The 19,700-nt window shown below is 42.0% G+C and overlaps 4 protein-coding genes across 4 annotated transcripts; 1 reads left to right on the top strand and 3 right to left on the bottom strand.

Moving 5' to 3' along the window:
- The first annotated feature begins 47 nt into the window (after positions 1-47).
- On the top strand, positions 48-3,023 carry LOC147060532 (uncharacterized). Its single transcript, XM_085903665.1, has 5 exons — positions 48-584; positions 668-1,009; positions 1,106-1,231; positions 1,552-1,595; positions 1,671-3,023. The coding sequence occupies exons 1-5, from the start codon at positions 266-268 to the stop codon at positions 1,800-1,802; spliced, it is 963 nt and encodes a 320-aa protein (XP_085759791.1). The 5' UTR covers positions 48-265; the 3' UTR covers positions 1,803-3,023.
- A 127-nt stretch (positions 3,024-3,150) lies between these two features.
- LOC147060531 (immunoglobulin kappa light chain-like) lies at positions 3,151-4,905 on the bottom strand. The gene is made up of 4 exons (XM_085903590.1): positions 4,817-4,905; positions 4,400-4,735; positions 3,772-4,113; positions 3,151-3,233 (listed from the first exon to the last, which is right to left on the bottom strand). The coding sequence occupies exons 1-4, from the start codon at positions 4,902-4,904 to the stop codon at positions 3,151-3,153; spliced, it is 849 nt and encodes a 282-aa protein (XP_085759716.1). The 5' UTR covers position 4,905.
- A 605-nt stretch (positions 4,906-5,510) lies between these two features.
- Positions 5,511-7,541, bottom strand: LOC147060530 (uncharacterized; the record flags this gene model as incomplete). The annotated part of the gene is made up of 5 exons (XM_085905709.1): positions 5,511-5,792; positions 5,862-5,904; positions 6,582-6,713; positions 6,793-7,125; positions 7,199-7,541. Coding segments are annotated over 4 exons (846 nt in total), but the record flags the coding sequence as incomplete, so codon positions are not given.
- Positions 7,542-9,708: 2,167 nt separating this feature from the next.
- Positions 9,709-18,661, bottom strand: gpc2 (glypican 2). Its single transcript, XM_085904508.1, has 11 exons — positions 18,466-18,661; positions 16,514-16,672; positions 15,676-15,810; positions 14,389-14,564; positions 14,241-14,321; positions 13,826-13,991; positions 13,415-13,545; positions 11,955-12,095; positions 10,955-11,091; positions 10,607-10,779; positions 9,709-10,232 (listed from the first exon to the last, which is right to left on the bottom strand). The coding sequence occupies exons 1-11, from the start codon at positions 18,659-18,661 to the stop codon at positions 9,961-9,963; spliced, it is 1,767 nt and encodes a 588-aa protein (XP_085760634.1). The 3' UTR covers positions 9,709-9,960.
- Between the last annotated feature and the right edge of the window lie 1,039 nt (positions 18,662-19,700).

The raw sequence follows: 19,700 nt of genomic DNA, 5'->3' as shown, positions 1-19,700 counted from the left end.
GTCTTAGAAATTGTCGCCTCCCCTTTGGTGTGAATCGATTCAAGTCAATAAACATTTGATGCTGTGTGCAGGGTCTGCCGCTCACTTGCTGAAAGGACGACAAAATGCGGACGGCGCTTCATCTGCTGATTCTGCTGATCTCATACGGAGGCAAGTCCGAGCTCAAGGACGATAGGGATAGTCATGTTCATCCCTCTCGTTAACATCTTTGTTTTTGGTTTACTTCTGTTCAGGATGCACAAGTGGTCCCACCTTCACGACAGAGATGACAGCGGTTGGACAAAATGCTTCTCTGGAATGTCTCAGAGATGACACCAGTGTGTGGGATGTTCTTTTTTGGATTCGACTTGTTTCTGGAACTTTTCCTGAATTTTTAGGTCAGAGCACAGCCCGTGATTTCTCAGAACCCGAAACTGGGACATCAAAGAATGGACGTCGTATCACAGTCAAGCAAGAGTCAGGGAAGTTTGTTCTGCAAATTAGTCGGGTGCAAAAAAGCGACACAGCGCTCTACTACTGTTTCCACTGGACACCGTGGATTCATGATGTGATATTTTTGAAAGGAATATTTCTGCAGGTCAAAGGTAATTTTGATAAATTGACAATATGTCATTGGGCTTTGAGATCATTCCAGCCACTATACTTAAAGGTGAATTCTGTTTTTCAGATTTTCCAGAAGCAAAAACCTCTGTCTTTGCTGTCACTCACGACTTGCTATCTGACGAGAGCCGTCCGGGACCATCTGTGACCTCGCGCTGCTCGGTCGTCTCTCGCTCTGGGAGTAAAACGTGCGCGGATGGACACAACGTTTATTGGCTCAAAGCTGGACCAGAAGATTCGAATCCCATCTTTATTTACGCTCATGACAAATGTGATAAAGTTACAAATGGTTCAATGCAGGAATGCGTTCACACTTTGCCAAACAACGTAAGCGCCGGAACGTACTCTTGTGCTGTGGTCACATGTGGGCACATTTTTATGGCAAAGGCAACAAAGGTCATCACGCAAGGTAAATCTAATATTTGGATTTCAGAATTGTCAAGTAGTACGGATTTTAAAAAGTGCAAGTCACTGTAATGTTTTCTTTTTTTTTTTCGTGATCCAGATGGCAGCAAATGTGATATACAAAGGTCTGTCATCTTTGTCTTGGGTTCTGCTTTGGCCTTAAGCTGGATCATATCAGTCTTCCTCATATGCAAGATCATGACGAAAGGCTGTTCTTTCCGCAAAGGTAAGAGAATGTGCACATGTAGCCTCCAAATGCAAAAATTGTTTGCCGTCATTTTGACTCAAAGTGTCAAACTCGGGCCCTGTGATTTAGACAAAACTTGAGCCATGCCTAATCCAGTATATGTATACATATATTTATATATCCATATATACGTATATATATCTAGATGTATACGTGTCTGTACACACACGTAATTCTGCGCTTTTGAAAACAACGCAACATGATATATTGCAAGTTGTGTCGTGGAACCCAAAAAGCTCTGGCTTGTGAGTCCGGTTTAAGAACCACTACTTGAAAGACTTTCTCTCTTCAATGTTCAGCTTGTCAGAAAACCCGTGAAGAAACGTGCAGTGGTGCGCAGCAGGTCAGTCGAAGGTTTCTCCGCTTGTTTACTCCCTTTCCACCTTCTTCTTGTGACACGCCTGACTTGTTTTCTCAGAGAACCGAGGACACTTTGGTTTATTCCACGCCGACCATCGTCGCCAGGCAAAGTGGCAAAGCCAGGCAAACGAGAGCGAGAAAGAATGAGGATTTTAGCACGTATACCGACGTCTGCCTTCGAGAAGCTTAATAAGACAGAAATGATATAATGCTCGAAATGCTCTTTATTTTTTTTATTTTATTTTTTTTTACACTCAGGAAAGAACCATTTTTGGTGTGTTTAGGAACTGAAGTAACAACCATGTGATCGCTCTCAATTAGAAAATATGTTTTAGGGCAAGGCAGCCTTATTTTGTAGCGCATTTCATGCACAAGGTAACTCAATGCGCTTCGTGCCATTAAATATACATTTAAAGATAACCCCCAAAAAATAATTGAAGGCATCTACAAAGCAAGACACAAAAAACACCAACAAAATAATTTAAGACATTTAAAAGCAAATAAAGAGTTGAAGATGTTTACTAAAATTCAGTCAATGAGATCAGTTGGTACACAGTAGTGGATCAGTAGTGGATCTAATGATAATTCCTTCCTCAGATCTTAAATGCAGCAATCATGATGAATAGTTTTGGACAAGTTACTATATTAAGAAAAAAAATTCTAAATTTTTGTCAATCAATGATTGATGATAGTGACCAGTTTTCATCACGAGGAACAGTTGAACATAAAAGTCTCAATAAAAGCTTCAACATGTGCTTTATGTGAAAATTATGAAAAAAAAAGATTTTCAATATGTTTTGTTTCTTATCATTGCAAACAATAAAATAATTAATTTTGAAATAAATGAACGGTAATTAGTTCTGTTCTGATTTGAACAATGATTGCTGTAGTGCTTTAAAGAATCATTTGGACAGGAAGTCGAAATCTCATGAGGTCACGCTTTCGTTTTTTATTCATTTACAAGCTTCATCCACAACAAGCCTTGAACTTTCCATTTAGCATCTGTGGCAGGAGGTTCGAAGCGTGTGTGCGTGCGTTTCTGTGTGTTTGTTTGGGGGTTGTTTTTTTTTTTTTTTGCTTTCCTGTGTTAACGTGTTTGTATTGGTTTTCTTCAGTTTAAGATATTACTTTGTTTGTCCCAGTACCAGATTCCTCCCCCAAAAATGCTTGTCATATGAACTGAAGACAACATTTTAGCGGGAGTAACAAAGGACCACACACTTCCAAAACAAATAGATGACAAACATTTTGAATATGGACAAATTATATCGCTGGGTGCAAAATAACGTCGTCTTTTATTTCATTTTTCATAATTAATGCATTCCTCATGAAAGATCCACCGCTCGATTTGAAGCGAACAATAAAAATATATTGAACGTGACGTCAAACTGGATCTGCGTTTTTCTGCTGAGATTTGAGCAGGGATTTGTCACATTCATGAAAATGCGCAGGAAAAAAAAACAAATGTGAGCTGAATGAGGACAGTGCAATTTTTGTTCCAAAAGTCACTATTTAATTCACAATAAACGCGACGGAAACTAGATCGTGACAACAGCCACCACGATCACGGAAGAGGCAAGCAGAGTCCCGAGCACGATGCCGACCGGTTTCAGATCTTGTTCTGAAATGGACAATCACACAAAACCACATGAGATGTGCCACAACTGCTTCAGATTGAGCCAACATTATAATTTCATGTCAATTAAAACAAATAAATTAATAATTGATGATATATATTTTGAAAATTTCACCCGAAAGCTGAATAACCTTAAATTTGAGTGAGTAACTCTTCCAAGATGCTTGGAAGCTTCATGTATGAGAAGAAGCTAATTTAAGACCCTAAGATGATGTTACAGACCGCAACAGGAAGTAGCGAGGCCCAACCTATTCTGTGAAACAAAAGAGTCAGATCTGAGCGTGATAGTTTTCCACTTTTTGTCCGTCATACCAGTGTCTACTAAGACACCTATTTAGGTTGAGGTAGTGGGCAGGAGATTAAGAACATAAAATAATTACATTATTATCAAATCTCAGATGCACACTTTTTTTTTAGTCTGGAATAAACTCTCCTTTTTGGGAGAACCACTTGTTGTCTAGATGTTCTTTAAGATGTTGGGGTCGTTATCGTTGCATGGTAATTTCCAATTTGAAATACATACGTGTACGTATCTCCACATGAGTTCCTTGGCCAAACAAGATCTGCCCACATGTTGCCACCGCGCAGTGGTATGTCCCAGTATCGGACGAGTTCTGGATGAGTTTGAACAGATGGTAGACACAGCTCCCTTGTCTCTTTTCATCATCTGCCTCGGTGTAAATGATGTGCGAGGAGGAGTCTTGTGATCCCGATTTGAACCAGTACACGTTGCATTCACCCGGACACAGAGTGTTGTTCTCCTTGCTCTCTGAGAGAATGGAACACTGGAGCGTCACCGACTGGCCCGCCTCGACGGACATGGCTTGTGGAATTTGTTTCACGATGAAGGACCTGTGCATGGGACCTGCAACATATGGGGAGTAGAACTTTTTCCCAGTGGCGCCCTTTGATGGGGAAGATGAAGCTCTTTTCACACTGCACTCATACGGTTTATATTTTTGGCTTTTGGCTGGCCTTATACACCCCCGGCCATAAAAAAAAAAAAAAAAATCAACCTCCCAAACCTTCAATGAGACACGTGCAATGTGAAAAGAGTGACCGAAGAAAAAGATGGTTTTCCAAAATGCTCCGCCTCAGTCAATTGACGTGTGACGTCACCGGGAAGTATGCGCAACATTCAAAGTGTTTACCTTTCACAAGCAAATGTGTACTGCCAATGAAGCGCATGCTGTACGAGGTCCCAACTTGGCAAGTGTACGTGGCTTCGTCCTCTTTGTTGACATTGGCGATGTTTAAAAAGTAAACGTCGCCCGTGTGCCAGCTTGTGAATCTGCCGTTCTGAAAGTGACTTCGAAGGAATAGTTCTCCAAAGTAGCCCTCCACGATGGTTTCGATCCCGTAACCGACTTTTATCTTGTACCAGTAAAATATGTCTCCCGTATTATCTGTGCGTGAGCATGCAAAGGTCACGTTAAGACCAACTTCCACGCTGACCAAAGACACCGGCTGTAGCGCTTGAATCAGAGCTGGGAAAGTAAAATGGAAAGAATTATTCTTCAAATCTGATTTTGAGATTACAAAAGAAAGGTTATCAATACTACACTCACATGGCGCGCTGAGAAGCACAAGTGCAGTCAGTCCGGCGGTCATTGTGACAGCCGGGCCGACCCGAGTGTTGTCCTTCCACTCAGTCATGAAGACGTCTGCAGGTTGCAAACGATCGTGACACTGAAATGCAGAAAATTGGCTTCCGCTGCTTTTTTTCTAAGAGCAGTTTAGTGACCCATTTTCACGGAGCGTCACGTAAAAAAAGAACTCAACAAAAAAAACGTGATAATTCCAGAGATTTTCATTGTTCAGATTCTTTATATTGTGTGATGAATGGTCACATCGTCAACACTTTGAAAGTTGAATGGGCTGGCTAAATTTACTTCACAGTTTATTGTTAAGTTACGGACTTGTTTTTTATTTTATTTTTGATGATTGTTGATTGTCTTTGTTTTCATTCCTTTTAAAAGAAAATATATTTGACAGGCTTTAAATTGACTTCTTTGACTATGAAGATAGAATTTCCATCTAACCCAGACACACACGTTTCAAGCACCCTAACCAAAAATCACACCTAGTTTTTTACTCACTTTCAAACAGTTGAGGCCTCCTGCCACAGTTGCCGCATGGAAAGTCAAAGCCTTCTTGTGGTTGACAAATCTTCAAGTCGAAGCAAGGCACAAAACTACCGCTTCACTTTGCCTTCACCCCGAGTGAAAGAAGCATTGTGAAATGATAACAACACTACATATGCATTTCAGGGTATATTTATTGGTTGCAGTGGCGATCGCCACATAAGCATCACACACATCCTTTGATCATCTTTATTCATTTGAATATTTTTAAACAATCATGGTAGTTTTTCTTTCTTGAATAACTTTTGCAAATTCATTCAATAGCGTGACTATTTGGTTACAAACGGACACCTGAATATACACAAAATTTCTCTGGGGTTGTCGCATTCGTCTGGCTCACTTTACTGCTTTTCCTGTCGATGATTTTCAGCGCGGAATAAACCAAGGAGTCCTCGTCACTCTGAGAAAATAAGACGCGTGTGCCATAAAAAGAAGATGAAAGCCTGCTGAATTCTTTTTTTCTACTTACTTGCTTCACTTGCTGGACGTTTCTTCATGGGTTTGCGAACAAGCTAAACAATCAGAGGGGAAATCATTAGAGAGCCATAGCTTGGAGGTCCCCAGAAAAAAATGCAATAAATTCTGCTGTAATATTTTCTTCTCACGTATGGTCACAGACACACCCACAAAACAATTGGTCTGCTGTGCGCTGTGCCTTTGGGACAATTCAAAACTGATAGGATTTTGACATATAGTCCGACATCACTGCATGAATAAAGTTTTTATTTGAACAAGAGAAATTATTATTATAGGATTAAAGGCCTGTTAAAGGCATATTTTTGTTAATAAAGTCCTATTTTTCTTGGACAAATAAAATATCTAGAATAAAATATGTATTAAGACTGCGCCAAAGTTACATTTTTAAAGTTCACTTGTTAAAGTATGACTTACTTCTCTTGATACGTTGGTACGACTTTCCTGGAAAAAAAATTATCTCGGGGGAAAAAAGCTTCTTTTTTTTTTTAATCCCCACTATATTCTCATAACATTCCCTCATTTTTCTTTGATTGAATTTGTTATTGCAACATTATGACTTGTTTTATGAAAAATGGTCAACTTTTTAATTCCTGTAGCATTTAAGGATACATCTGGTTTATTTGCCATTAAAAATTTGGGGAAGGATTTCTCTCTGTTAAGAAGCAAAAACTTTGAGAAGCCCTCAAAATTAATAATGCTGAGAATCACTTACCTCTGCAGCCAAAGCATTTTTGTGTCATTCTCTTTTTGACGATGATAGCTAAAATGATGACGGATAAGACCAAAGCAGCACCCAAGACGTAGACAACATACTGAAACGTATCATACTCGCTGGCATTTGGAGCTGGACGATGTAAAGAAAAAAAAATCATCATTTACACATAAAAGCACACAATTGATACTACTGAAAAAGAAATATTTACCTTTATTGGTGTCTTGTGTTCCCTTTCCCATAAAAATCTTTCCACAGGTGGCCACAGCACAAATGTCCATTCGGGCATCAGAAGAGCTGACGCTTTTCGAAACAGCGTAAACGCATTTCTGCAACGAGTCGTTCCTGACCTTTCCACACTGCTCATGAGCATAAACGAAGCTGGCATGTACGTCGTTAGTTCCAGAACTGAACCAGTAAACTTTGTGTCCATCTGTACAACTTTCATTGCCACGGACGGGATGGAGGACGGAGCACTGTGAGCTCTCGATCGGTCCTGGTCGGCTCTTATCAAACTTCAAGTTTTGAATGTCGGTCTCATTGTCTATGAAAAGAAATATAAGAATGGCGACATTAGATTTTTCTTCCAAAACCATCTTACAAAGTACTTACTTTACCTCTGACCTGAAGAAAAGTTCCTTTCAAAAACTGCCCTGGAGAACTCACACTCAAGCAGTAGTAGATTGCAATATCACTTTTCTGCACTTTACTAATTTGCAGAATAAAATGTCCAGAATCTTTTTTGGCTGTGAGACGATCTCCGCGTTTTGATGGCTTATGTAAAGGTGTAGATGACGATTCAAATAAAAATTGAGGAAAAGTTCCAGAAACCAGTCTGATCCAAACAACATTTCTGTAGTTCTCAACATCATAGGCACAATTCAGCGAGACATTCTGTCCAACTCTAAGCGACTTTGTCGTAAAGTCCGGCCCACCAACACATCCTGAGTAGGAAAGAAAGTCAAGGTGTTAAAAAGAGAGATGTATACTGTACACGCGACTCTATTGTCCTTGAGCTTGGACTCGCCTCCGTACGGGATCAGTAGAATCATCAGATGAAGCAGCGTCCACATTTTGTCACTCAGCAAGTGAACAGCACTCCATCGAGATGGCATCAAACATTTCTTTATTGATTGACACACCAAAGGGGAGGAGACTGTTTCACAGACATCTTCATTAGTGTTTTTGTGTCAGCTCAACCGAGTGGAAATATTTCGTGCTTTATGTTCTTAAATTCAATTGTCTTTGTGAAATTTATATAATTACAAATAATATGTACTCTGTTCTCTCTGTGGTATTTCTCAGCTAAATGAAATATATCCACATGCTCGTCACTTCGACAACAAATCATGAACCGTTTGTGTTGAATTGGATTGCTTCTTTTAATTACATGTTCATTCTGCTCACATTCCCCTCCAAAAGTATCGGAAGAGTCTAACCCCCTCCCTCATGGGTGGGATTTTCTTTCTTGTGGTTGACACACGCAGGTGGAAATCGGTGTTTGCGCCATTGTGGGAGTGAACACAGCCGATGGGAACGGCGTAAGGTCGACATGGTTGAAACATTTTCAGACGCGCTGGAATCCATGCAAGACATCGACGTGAACGCAGTATGTTTTATTTATAAGGAATTCCAAAACGTTGTCTGCTGACGAATGATGTAAAGTTGGCTGCCGTCAAGATGGCCTTTTGGAGGCCATTTTCAATCATGTGTTTGTGTTTGATAACGATTAGAAGATTTGATTTCTTCCTCTTGATGAATGCTTTTATGGTTTAAGACTGCTTTAAGTCTTTGTCTGTGAAGATAAGAGTTGGAAGTCTGTAGTTCTCGGAAAACAAATGTCAACTTCACATAAAATCTAAGAGCCATGATACGAGGGGGGTGAGAAATGTGAAGTAGTGTCTGTATGACTGTTTATGACGGCACACGTACTTCCTGATTGGCCATGGGTGCAAAAATGTCACAGTGTGGTCTGGCTGCATTTGATGATGCCAGACCATATTATTTCCTGTAAATCTTTCATTGAACTTTGGCAGAGTTTAGTGGTTGAAAGGAGTCATGCTCAGGCTCTTTCACTTGCTGATGATTTAAAGCAGGCGGGCAAATGTTCCAGGAGCCATTTTCTAGTCCACACCACCTAAGGGAAATTTGGAGTGTTCAATCGACCTACCAAACATGATTTTGGGATGTGGGAGGAAACCGGAGTGCCCAGAGAAAACCCACGCCGGCACAGGGAGAATCGCTACACAGGGAGGGCCGGAGGTGGGAGCAAGCCAAGGCCTTCAGTCAGGCCGCCCGCCCAGCAGGGCAGACTTCCCGCGTGCAGAAGATGTCGCCGCCTACTGGCCAAGTGGGGAATGTCATTCTCCGACCTTAAAAGCCGCACATTTTCAACGTTCAGATTTGGTCATATATGACTGGACTTTCCCTTTTGAAACCAGGCAATTTCACTTGGTTTGTATCTGTGAGCTTCGTATACATACATATATGTGTGTGTGCTGCGAGACTGGTCGACTTCATGTTGTTGTTTTTTTTTAAATGTTTTTATTTGTCCCCTTCAAAACACTGTTTTTTGAACAAATTGCATTGCCATACTTTTGGAGGGGATTTTGGACAGTACTTTGTAAATAGAGGACACATTGTGTTTATAATCAGGCGTTTGCTTCACTGTGTGATTCTATTCAGATACGTTTACTCGACATCGCTGGTGGCCTTCACAGACCGGAGAGAGAGAGAACATGCTTGGTAGGCCGACTGAGCATTCCAAATTTCTCGTAGGTGTGAGTGCGGGTGCGGATTGTTGTTTGTCTCTGTGTGGCCTGCGATTGGCTGGCAACCAGTTCAGGGTGTTCCCCGCCTACTGCCTGATGACAGCTGTGCTGGGCTCCAGTACGCCCGCGACCCCCGTGGGGAAAAGAGGTACAGATAATGGGTGGCTAAAACCACTTGACCCTTGCCTTTAATAAAAAGAAATAACTTAAAAAGCATCAATATTTTTCATTAACTTATTGTCATTTTAAGCAACGAGGCATTTCTGTACATTGTGAGAAAAGCCATGTTTTGTTTTGTAATAAACAGGTTTTCACTTTTTGAGTTTTTGAACAACTCAAATAAATAAGCCTTTCTGACAACATTCAAATTTTTAACAAAAAATAAACTGCATTAACTCAAGCATTTTATGTCAAAATGTCGTACACAAATATTACTATTGGGACCATTTTACCAATTGGCACATTTTGATTTACACTCATGTAAAAACAGAGTTTCTTTTAAAAAGAATCATGATGAGCCAGTTTGTGCAAGTAATTGTTGTGCTGATGTCACGAAATGAAAAAATTGGGCGGCCGGCCATCACGACACACACAATGGCAAAGAGCAGCTATCTCCACCATGGAGCCATTATGAGCACACAAGGTAGCAACAACAAAGGAATTGGGGAGGAAGTGAGCTGACTTGCTGCAGAAGAGACTCTGCCGTGGTTCCGGTTGCTCTTGGGCCCGTTTCTCTCGCGGACCCGAGGAGGCTTGGCGGGGATGGAGGCGGGGTTACGCGGGGGCTTGCTGTAAGAAGGCGAGTGTGGTCCGTACCCAGGCCAGTCATCGTTGTAGCGCTCACTGGCATCGCCTCCTCCCGAACCGCTGCCCTCCTCACCTGCAAGCAACACACACCAATGATCAAATTTACACTGTCAGCTAAGTGTTAATGAATAAAACTGTATTCCTTTAAAAGATGCGTTTATTTATCCAGAAAAAAGCAAGTACCGTTTACAATCGCAAAATATATATTTCTTTTTAGATATGACGATAAAAAAAATCCACATTTCTTGAAATGAATGTTTGTACTTTCATATATACTAATACAATGTAATATGTATGTTTGTATATTCTTTATTATTCTGATTATTTCAGTTCTACAGATGCCACATTTGTGTGTTGTGACAAAATGGTGTCAGACTGTTTGATTGCGATCATTTGCAGTATATGACGGGTATTTATACGCAATTTAAAGTGTCGAGTGTTACTGACTGTCCACAAAGTCCGTGTCCTGTCCACTTTGTGCATGTCTCAGTTTGTTGGTGGCCACCCTCAGCTCCATGATCAGCTGTCTAGTCTTGATGTCAGGCCGCCCAATGTCCACCTCCACTTCGGGGTTGTTGATCTGATTCGCAAGCCCGTCGCCCATCACCTCCGGCAGATATCTGAATGTGTTGATGCACACAGAAAACATCATGCTACAACCTCCATCCTTCACTGTTATGTTTGCTGTTCTCTTGATGATGAGAACTGTGTACACCAAACAACCCTTCTATAAATGATGGCCCAAAATTGGTTTCATTGAATCGTGGTAAAATCTCCCAGAAACATGTGGCTAACCTCCCCCTGGTCTGTCCGTTCCAGCAGCGGTCTTCATTAGTGACGTCGGCGGCCATCTTTTCATCGTTGCAGATGGTGTGTGGGAGGGACACCCAGAAGCTCCCCATGGGTCGCAGGCGCTCTTTCAGCTCCGGAACCTGTATGGAGGCAGCTGGTGAGTCATCACCTCTATCTTGAAACTGTTCTTGTGTCTAGCTGGCTATGTGGGGGCCGGGGGGGTGCATATGCAGGCAGAGGTACATGACGTCACTTCCACACATGAATCACCGTTTTGTGCATCCGAAGTAAGAATACAGGATGCAATATTACCAACGTATGGCGGCAGATATTTACTATGTGTGGGACCTACATTTTCTCATAGTCATTAAGCCACAACCCACTTCGACAGAAGTCAATTGAAGTGTAATTAAACCCTATCTTAAAACCTTAACCCTCGTTTAATACCTTAGTTTGAAACCCTAACCCTAGTTTGAAACCCCAGTTTGAAACCCTAACCCTAGTTTGAAACCCCAGTTTGAAACCCTAACCCAAGTTTGAAACCCAAAGCCTAGTTTGAAACCCTAACCCTAGTTTAAAACCTCGACCCTAGTTTGAAACTTTAATTTGTAATCCTAACCCTAGTTTGAAACCCAAGTTTGAAACCCTAACTCTACTTTGAAACCCCAGTATAAAACCCTGACCCTAGTTTGAAAACCTAACCCTAGTTGGAAACCCTGACCCGAGTTTTAATCTCTAGTTTGAAATCCTGACCTTAGTTTTAAACCCTAGTTTGAAACCCTAACCCTACTGCCCGATGACTGCTGGGATAGGCTCCAGCGACCCCCGTGGGGGCAAGCGGTACAGAAAATGGATGGATGGAATTACTTTAAAAGAAGGTGTTAAATGTTAAGTCAATCTGACGTTTGAATGTTAAATCTGCTTGACACACTGAGCTGTGTACCTTTAATTACTATTCAAGGCATGATTCTCAAAACGGACGTAGTAGCCTCATCGTTCTTACCAGTCGGTCCAGGTTGGTGCCTGCAGCTGTGGTAGGTTTTTCCTCAGGACTGTAGGTGCGGAAAGGCCTCCTCCCCGACTCTTTGGGTGAGCGCTTGGAGCGTGCTGGAGCAGGTCTGGGGTTTCCGCAACCTTGGAACACCTACACAAAGAACATTGAATTACAACAGTGACAGGATAACGTTAGGAATTTGTCTTGGTATTCCATGCTAAACTTCAATGCATCAAGTCAGACCATAACAAAATATATATTTTAAATGACAAAGCCAGTTCCACTCAAAAGGCAAATAAAGTATATCGAACTCACGCGTAATTTTTAAATCTGTCCGTTGGATCTAACGCTATTCACATTTTTTGGTTTGTTTGTGTTTTGCTTGGACCAAAGCAATAAATTTAGTATTTTAGTGTCATCTTGTGGCAATCAGGTCCAAGAATTACTGAGTTGTGGAGCTTCGTTTTGACTATCTCACTTGAAATGTATCACATCAACAAACGTCCTTGACACCAATTACTACTTTCCTATTTGTCCCCTTGTCATTTTTGTGAGATTATATCAATATCATCATGTCAACGCAATGCCTTAAACTCTTCAAAGGTTTTCTTGTTCGACGATTCCTCATCTTGCAAAATCGTGTTCTTGTTCTTTGACCTTATGCGCTTTATTCATGTGGCATCTTGCGCAGAGCCTCTAATACAATTTCAAGACCGGGGGAGTCAAGGTTTGAACCAGCAATATAATAAATCCTTGGCTGACATTACACCACTCTCACTCTTTCTCGCTGCCACAAAGGGGAAAAAAAAAAAGCCAAGCTGTGCAGCAAAGAACTCGCAGTTCCTTGAAGCGCTGCCACATATTGAATGGAGACGTGGGTGCCTCTCAGGTGGATTTGCTCCCAGAAGGCTCTCCACGCTTCAGTCACGTGGTGCGACACCACTGCTCTGCGTGGGAATGCTGTGTTGTCGCCTCAGGAAGGACAAGAGAGAATCATTTTTGCTCTTGAAAACTACTAGACCAGCAGGAATCAGCAGCTAAGACTAAAAGAATTCAGGCTAAAACTGTTTTGCAATTGCCTACAGGGTTGATAAGATGGCAACAAAGCACTACTTGCGTCTCAATAAAACTTCTCCACTCACTCCAACATGTCCTTGACACCAAAATGCCAAAGGATGGCGCCAAAGCAACACTGTTAATACTAATAAAATGTGAAGTTAACCGGATTGGAATAAAACCCATGACTTACAAATGAACCCCTGTGGACAATTTTCATCAATTAACCTGACATACATGAGATTCTAATCCTTTACCTCAGAAAACAGAAGTGCTCAAGACTTGTGCACCATTCTTGAAATGGTTCATTCATTCATTCATCAGAATTAAAACATTAAATTAAGAGCAGCAATTTTCCCCGGGGAGAATATAAAAACAAGATATAGTAATGGCTTATAAGGAGTCAACCTTGCCTTGGTGGAGATGCTGACGCTGTTTTCTTGCATGTGCATGATGGCTTCGGACACTTTGACGGAGATGGATTCCGCAGCTAGCTCCATGTTGAACGGCCCCTCCAGTTTCTCCGCCACTTGGTAGAGGGCATCTGATGGCAGGTACGTACTAAGTTTACCCCCGAAGGTGAGTGAATGTAGAAATAGAATGTAGTAAAAAAAAAATAATAATAAGATGAGCAGCATGGAACTAACTAACTAACTAACTAACTAAATACATGTATACTACCCGATTGTTGATTATTCACTCTGCTAACTTTGAAAATAAAATAAAATATTATCCCAAAACAAAAAGATAATTAAGGCACCTAAGAGGGTATTTGAGACTAAATGCATCATTTCATCTCTTCTCCCTCGCCTATCATCACCCACCAATAAAATAGTCCCACTCGGTGTCCAGGTCGGCCTGATTGGCTAAGCAGCCTTTCATCACGTTCAGGCAGAAGGCGCGGCACGGACGGAGGGAGGGGATACCTCGACAGAGTGGACAGTACCACTGACGCATCAGGCCGCGCACGCACTGTGAATCTGGAGTTATCTAGAAGGCATGTAAGGAAAGCCACTGTGATTACACACACTATAACACTGTAAAAAGCTAATTCTAGCATTGAATACATTTGGACCCAGAAACTGTCAACTATGACCCAGACTGGCTAACCACAAAGCCAAAGTTTTTTTGGGTCAATTCAAACTGGAGCGGCCAAGGAAACAAACTGTTAAAACTTCAAGGTTCCACTGTTGAAAGAAAATTAATACTCCATTCATTTTTGTTATCTCATTATTTTACCTTTGTGGCTTTGGTGACGATATCCCGACCAATAGCCAAGCCCTGTGATAGCGCCCTCGCAGCAATGAAAGCTCTCGATAGCTGGATTGGGGAAAGAATTGTTTAAGTATTGACTTTCGATTTTATTTTTTGAAATGGGACAGCCCACCTGTACGCGCAGTTTGCGAGGAACATCTCCAAACGGCTGAAGCTGTTCGGCATGCTTACTGACACATTCCAGGTAGTCATCGCTGAACTGATACTGAGGGTTGACCAGAGTGAAGACCCGCTCAACCAATCTGGACCAGAAGTCCGATAAAACCTCTGTCAGACTCACGCTGGCTCCTGTGAGCAAAGGGAAAATGGAGGATGTCTCATCTAAATTGTTTTTGAGGTCCATGTACGGTACAGTATGGCTCAAGGTACCTTGACTAAAGTTTAAATCATTCCTTGATCATTTCGACCAGTAAATCGATTGGCAGATTGAAAGATGAGATGTCTAAAGTAAGTCAGTAGAAATGAATATTTTGGCACATTAATGTGAGACTTTGTTTTGTTGTGTTTGCAGACACACATGGCTTGGCGCAGTTTAAAGCAGGCGGCCAGCGCCGTTGTGGGCGTGAACCCAACCGACTTGATTTGCTGCAAATGGAAGAGCCTCTCGTTCCATTTATAATCAGTGTGCGAGAGACGTATAGTCCATGACATGGTTAAAGGAGAAACTTGATTTGATGGAGTCCAAAGTTTTAAGGAATTACAAGCAGACCTACATGGTTGGATGATGCAAACTTGGCCATAGCGGTCACAGATATAAGAAATGGGAGTTTGACCTTCCACTCAGATCCCACGCAAGGTCCTTCTCCTTACCATTCAAGTTTTTATAATCAAGCACAGCCTTAACGTCAATGCGCAGTTAGCTGACTCGTCAACTAGTCGACTAGTCAATTCAACCCTTCGCAACTGAGTTGTCGCCCTCCAGCGGCTCCTTGTGATGTTACTATAGGTTGCGTGTTTGACTGATTGAAAGGGCATTGACAACTGGCTTTCCTTGCCCACATGTGATGGCATTACAGTAGCTTAATTGCTACACATTTTCATTTCATTCCAGTAGTTTTGTGTATAAAGCTAGCTGCTAACTTTGATTTTGGCTCACTTGAAGAAAATAGATGATCAAAAGCCACTTGTTAAGTCAAGGTACCACTGTATTAAAATGTAGGTATAAAATATATAGGTAGGTTGGCTGATGCACAGAAAGGCGGTTAAATGGATGGAAAGAAGACAGATGGATTGACAGACTGGCAGAATGATAATCATGATGTTATACACCAGCAGGATAACACTCGCATACATAGTGATAGTGCGATTTGGCCATCTGGTACCACCTTGCATCTAAATATACATATACAGAAGTGTGTCCCAATTTGCGTTGATACAGACCAAATGTGCGTGAGCTGACCTGAATAATATCTGCGCAGCTCCACATACAACTCCTGGAAGACGTACGAGTTCTGCGTGAAGAGGCGTCCGTAGGTCTTGGTGAACATCTGGTTCATGGATTTCTCGGACAGGTCTATCAGCTCCCTGAAGAACTCTGCGAGGCGAAAATGATACCCCTGAAACATGTGGCCAAGACCTCGCCAGCTCACGCTTACATCACACTGGGCCATCTTAGCAAATACGAAGGAGAGAGCATGGCGTCTATAAAAATAGCCTTTAAGGCTCATATGTGCAGTCTCCCACTCCTGATTCATCACTTACGTAATATCAAAGAACGAGGAGAGGAGATAAGAGGTGATAGCAGGTAGGCGGTGAAAACATCAAATGAGCTCGGTGCTGCGTCTGGCTAGACTCGGACAGGCGGAAATTTTTACTACAACTCGGTTCTGTTAAACAAAGAGCCGCTAAAACCCTCGGGGCCCCTTTACCCCCTAAAAAAGGTTAAGTCTTCATTTTAACAGAATGCTTTGGACAAGTGGCAAAGGGATCCAATTGTTGAATAAAAAATGATCCTAATCAATTAACCAGGGTTGTGGGTTTTGTTTAGAATGAGTTTTTCCTCACACAACTGTTTATAAAACAACCAAAAAAGGTAGAGGTGTCAAATCCAGGAAAGTAAAAACCCTGCCACAGTTTGGCTTCTAACAGATTTTGCTACCAGTTGATCAGGTTCTGGACCTGGATTTGACACAACTGCATAAACGTTGATAAACCTGCTCAAACTTGACTTTTTATACCACAGAAAACATAACCAAGATGGCAGTCATGGCAATAACCATAAGAGTCATTTCTTTTACCGTCAAACCGTCGTTGCCTCTGGGTGAAGGTGGTCAACAGAAACTGGCTATGGTTCTCCACGGATTTCAGGAAGTCTCGCTCGCTCTGAAGGGCCAGCGTTTCCTCCATCTGACTTGAGCAGCACGTGTAGTCCTGAGGACAGAGTCTCAAGTGCTCACCTGTGCACATAAGTAGAAACAGTCCATCGTTTTAGGCTTAGTGATTCCCAACCGGGGCGCTATGGCACATTTGTGGGTATGCCACTGGAAATTGTCCAATTTTACTTAATTGGTCCCAAATCATTCCATTTCTATTCATCACATTTAATTTTTTTAACATATCTTTGTTCATCCATTTATTCCAGTTGGGTATAGTGACAGGTAAAACTTCCATTGGATGCGCAAAGTTCTGAAAAACCTACATATCCGCTTTTTATGACTTTTTAATTTCTTTTTGTGTGGAGAGAATTCTTTCTAATGTCAAATATATGTCTCGGTTCTATAATGGTTGGCAAATGATGTTGTGGAATCCTACGGCTTGGGTAAATATTTGCCCATGCCACCAAGAATCAAGTAGTACATGCTCAGAGGAAGAGTAAAACATTTCAATAAAGAAATGCTCATACAATCATTTAAAATGATCAAAAGAAGGGTGAGCTAGAGTTTAGCCCAGCAAACTCAAGGTCACCTACCAATAGTAGCGTACATATGTAGAGTTACTCAGATGACTAAATACCAAAATGCTACAATATTGGAAATGATGGGTTAGCGTCCTCATTCATTCCTGTTCAAACAAGGTCTGCTTGCAGAGAAACGCTCCGATGCACTCGTCAGTCTCCGAGTGTTATTAAAGATAACGAAAGGGTCTGATATGAAATTGTACTTTGACCCCATGAATTATTCAGCGCCAATCTGTCTCTCTTGTCAGCTCACTTTGGGTCTTTGATATGTCCGAGGTAATGATATGCAAATGACAAGCGAGGGAGGAAAAGAGCTTCGGTTCTTTTGTTTCCATCAATGGTACACCTGACACAAATAGTACACAAATGGCATCCATCTCCTCACTGGTGCACCACTCTGTCTCTTTTGTTCCACTCTCACTTGTAGTCCGCTCTCATCCCTGCATTTCCATTTCTAGGCAGCCTCTCGCCGTCGCTCACTCTCCAGGCCATCTGCTCCCCCATGGCCCACGGGACCGCCAGCCGAGGCTCAGGCAAAGAACACACACGCTCACCCCAACGCTCACACACAAATATATCTCAAATCAATCAATACAGGCATCAGTCTGTTCAACAAAGCCCAAATGTGTAAAACAGGGGTGGGAACCTTTAGGGTTATTGTAAAGTCCAATGGGATCCATTCATTATTATATGGCTGTTTATTTCAGCTTTTCATAACAGTTACTCATTTTTTATTTGCTCTCACAGGCCTTAAGTAAGTGGTACGTGCCGGCGACCCAAAATGACATCAAATTTGGTTCAGTCTCCCATAAGTGAGCAATCTTGCTATACTTTGACTTTGCCAGACAGGTACACTTTGTCTTATTTGTGCCGCCCGAAAATTCCAACTTGTTTCTCGATTTCCTCACATAGACTTGACACATGGTCCCATTGAGAAGATATGATTGTTGCTAGTGCCCTTGGGGTACATGCAAGGATTTACCACTACAGGGGAAGACTAATTAGGGGCGAGGTTCTTTGTTGTTCTGGTTTTGGCAATTTGCTCATCCCGCCTAATCAACCTATTTAAACAGTACACGGGGGGGTAATTAGGTTCAAAACCAACCCACTTTTTTTTTTTTAACCAGGGAAGAAAAGAGGATGATTTTGCCACGTTGTGCTCATTGGAGAATACACTTTGTTTTACAGATGGGCTTCGGTTGTAATAATTGTCCCGGATTTTGGTTGTTAGACGAAAATGTACATGGTTGTGTTTAATTCTTACAAATAAGCATTTGGCACGAAGAGTCTTACCAGAGATTTGAGTCACCGGTGCGGTGCCGGTGCTGTATCCTTTCTCCGCGTACACCTGCCGGGTGTCGGCGCAGCTCCTCCCCGCAGCAGCCAAGGAGCTCCGAGACCCCGACAGGACGGCTACCGCGCAAAGCAAACCCAGGAGCGGGTACTTTCGTATAGCCAGCCAGGTCCCCATCCTCGCCACAAAAGGCATCCGTAGGAAGATTGATTTGAAAACTAGAGTTAGAACGAATGATCGGAATTAAACTAGATACTGTAAAAGTCTTCTAAGATGGTCAGTCGTCTAAAAAAGTTAGTTTTCCCAAGGTCATGCAATGGATAAGCCCAGGCTGTGATTCTATACAATTTGTCTCCATCGACTGTGACCAGTAAACTTGGTGGACATCAATGAGGAGAAAAGAGGTAGATGCAACCCTCAGCATCACCATTGTAAAGTAAAGAGTCATTTAAACCGGAAAACCAATATTTGATTGTAGAAATAAAAGAAAAGAAAACGGATTTGCGTCATGGTTGTCGGTAACCCGCGTGGCAATGAAATTATTTTGACAGCAAAGACCGGAAATTATACTTTTCACGCTTGACAACTTGACCATTGGTTAAACTGGAAGCAGACGAAGAACAATGGACTGTGCCGGGGAGCCCCCACCTTGGGACCGCCACGGAGGGAGTAGATGGGCGGGCAGGCTCCTCTTCCAAGGTGGGGCGCAGATTTGAGAATTCAGGGTCCTTATGTTTAACAGAACTACTGTAGTGCTAATATACATGAACTAAAATTGCCTCTTTTTCTAGCCAATCAGCCTCCTTGCTCTTTAATTGCAGTCTTCGTCTCACTGGGTCAGTTGTGAGCCCCCAGTAGACACCCAAATGAGCTCAAGTGGCATTAAAATGGATGGATGAGGTACTTTCCAGATTGACAACTAAATTAATGAAAGGTTCCATTGCACTCCTTCAAACACCAGCTCAAGACCCACCTCTTCAACTCTGCATATAACCCCTAACTCTTTTTGTGTGTGTGTGTGTGTGTGTGTGTGTGTGTGTGTGTGTGTGTGTGTGTGTGTGTGTGTGTGTGTGTGTGTGTGTGTGTGTGTGTGTGTGTGTGTGTGTGTGTGTGTGTGTGTGTGTGTGGTGTGCGCGCGCGCGCGTGTGTGTGCATATGAATTTTCTATGTAAAGCGGCTTTGAGTGTTTAGAAAACCGCTATATAAAATCGATCTGTTATTATTATTATTTTTT

Source organism: Syngnathus leptorhynchus, chromosome 2 (assembly GCF_054491065.1).
Source record: "Syngnathus leptorhynchus isolate UIUO chromosome 2, UIUO_Slep, whole genome shotgun sequence".
NCBI classification, from domain to species: domain Eukaryota; kingdom Metazoa; phylum Chordata; class Actinopteri; order Syngnathiformes; family Syngnathidae; genus Syngnathus; species Syngnathus leptorhynchus.
Note: the sequence above shows the minus strand (reverse complement) of the source record. Positions and strands in the feature narration are given on the sequence as shown.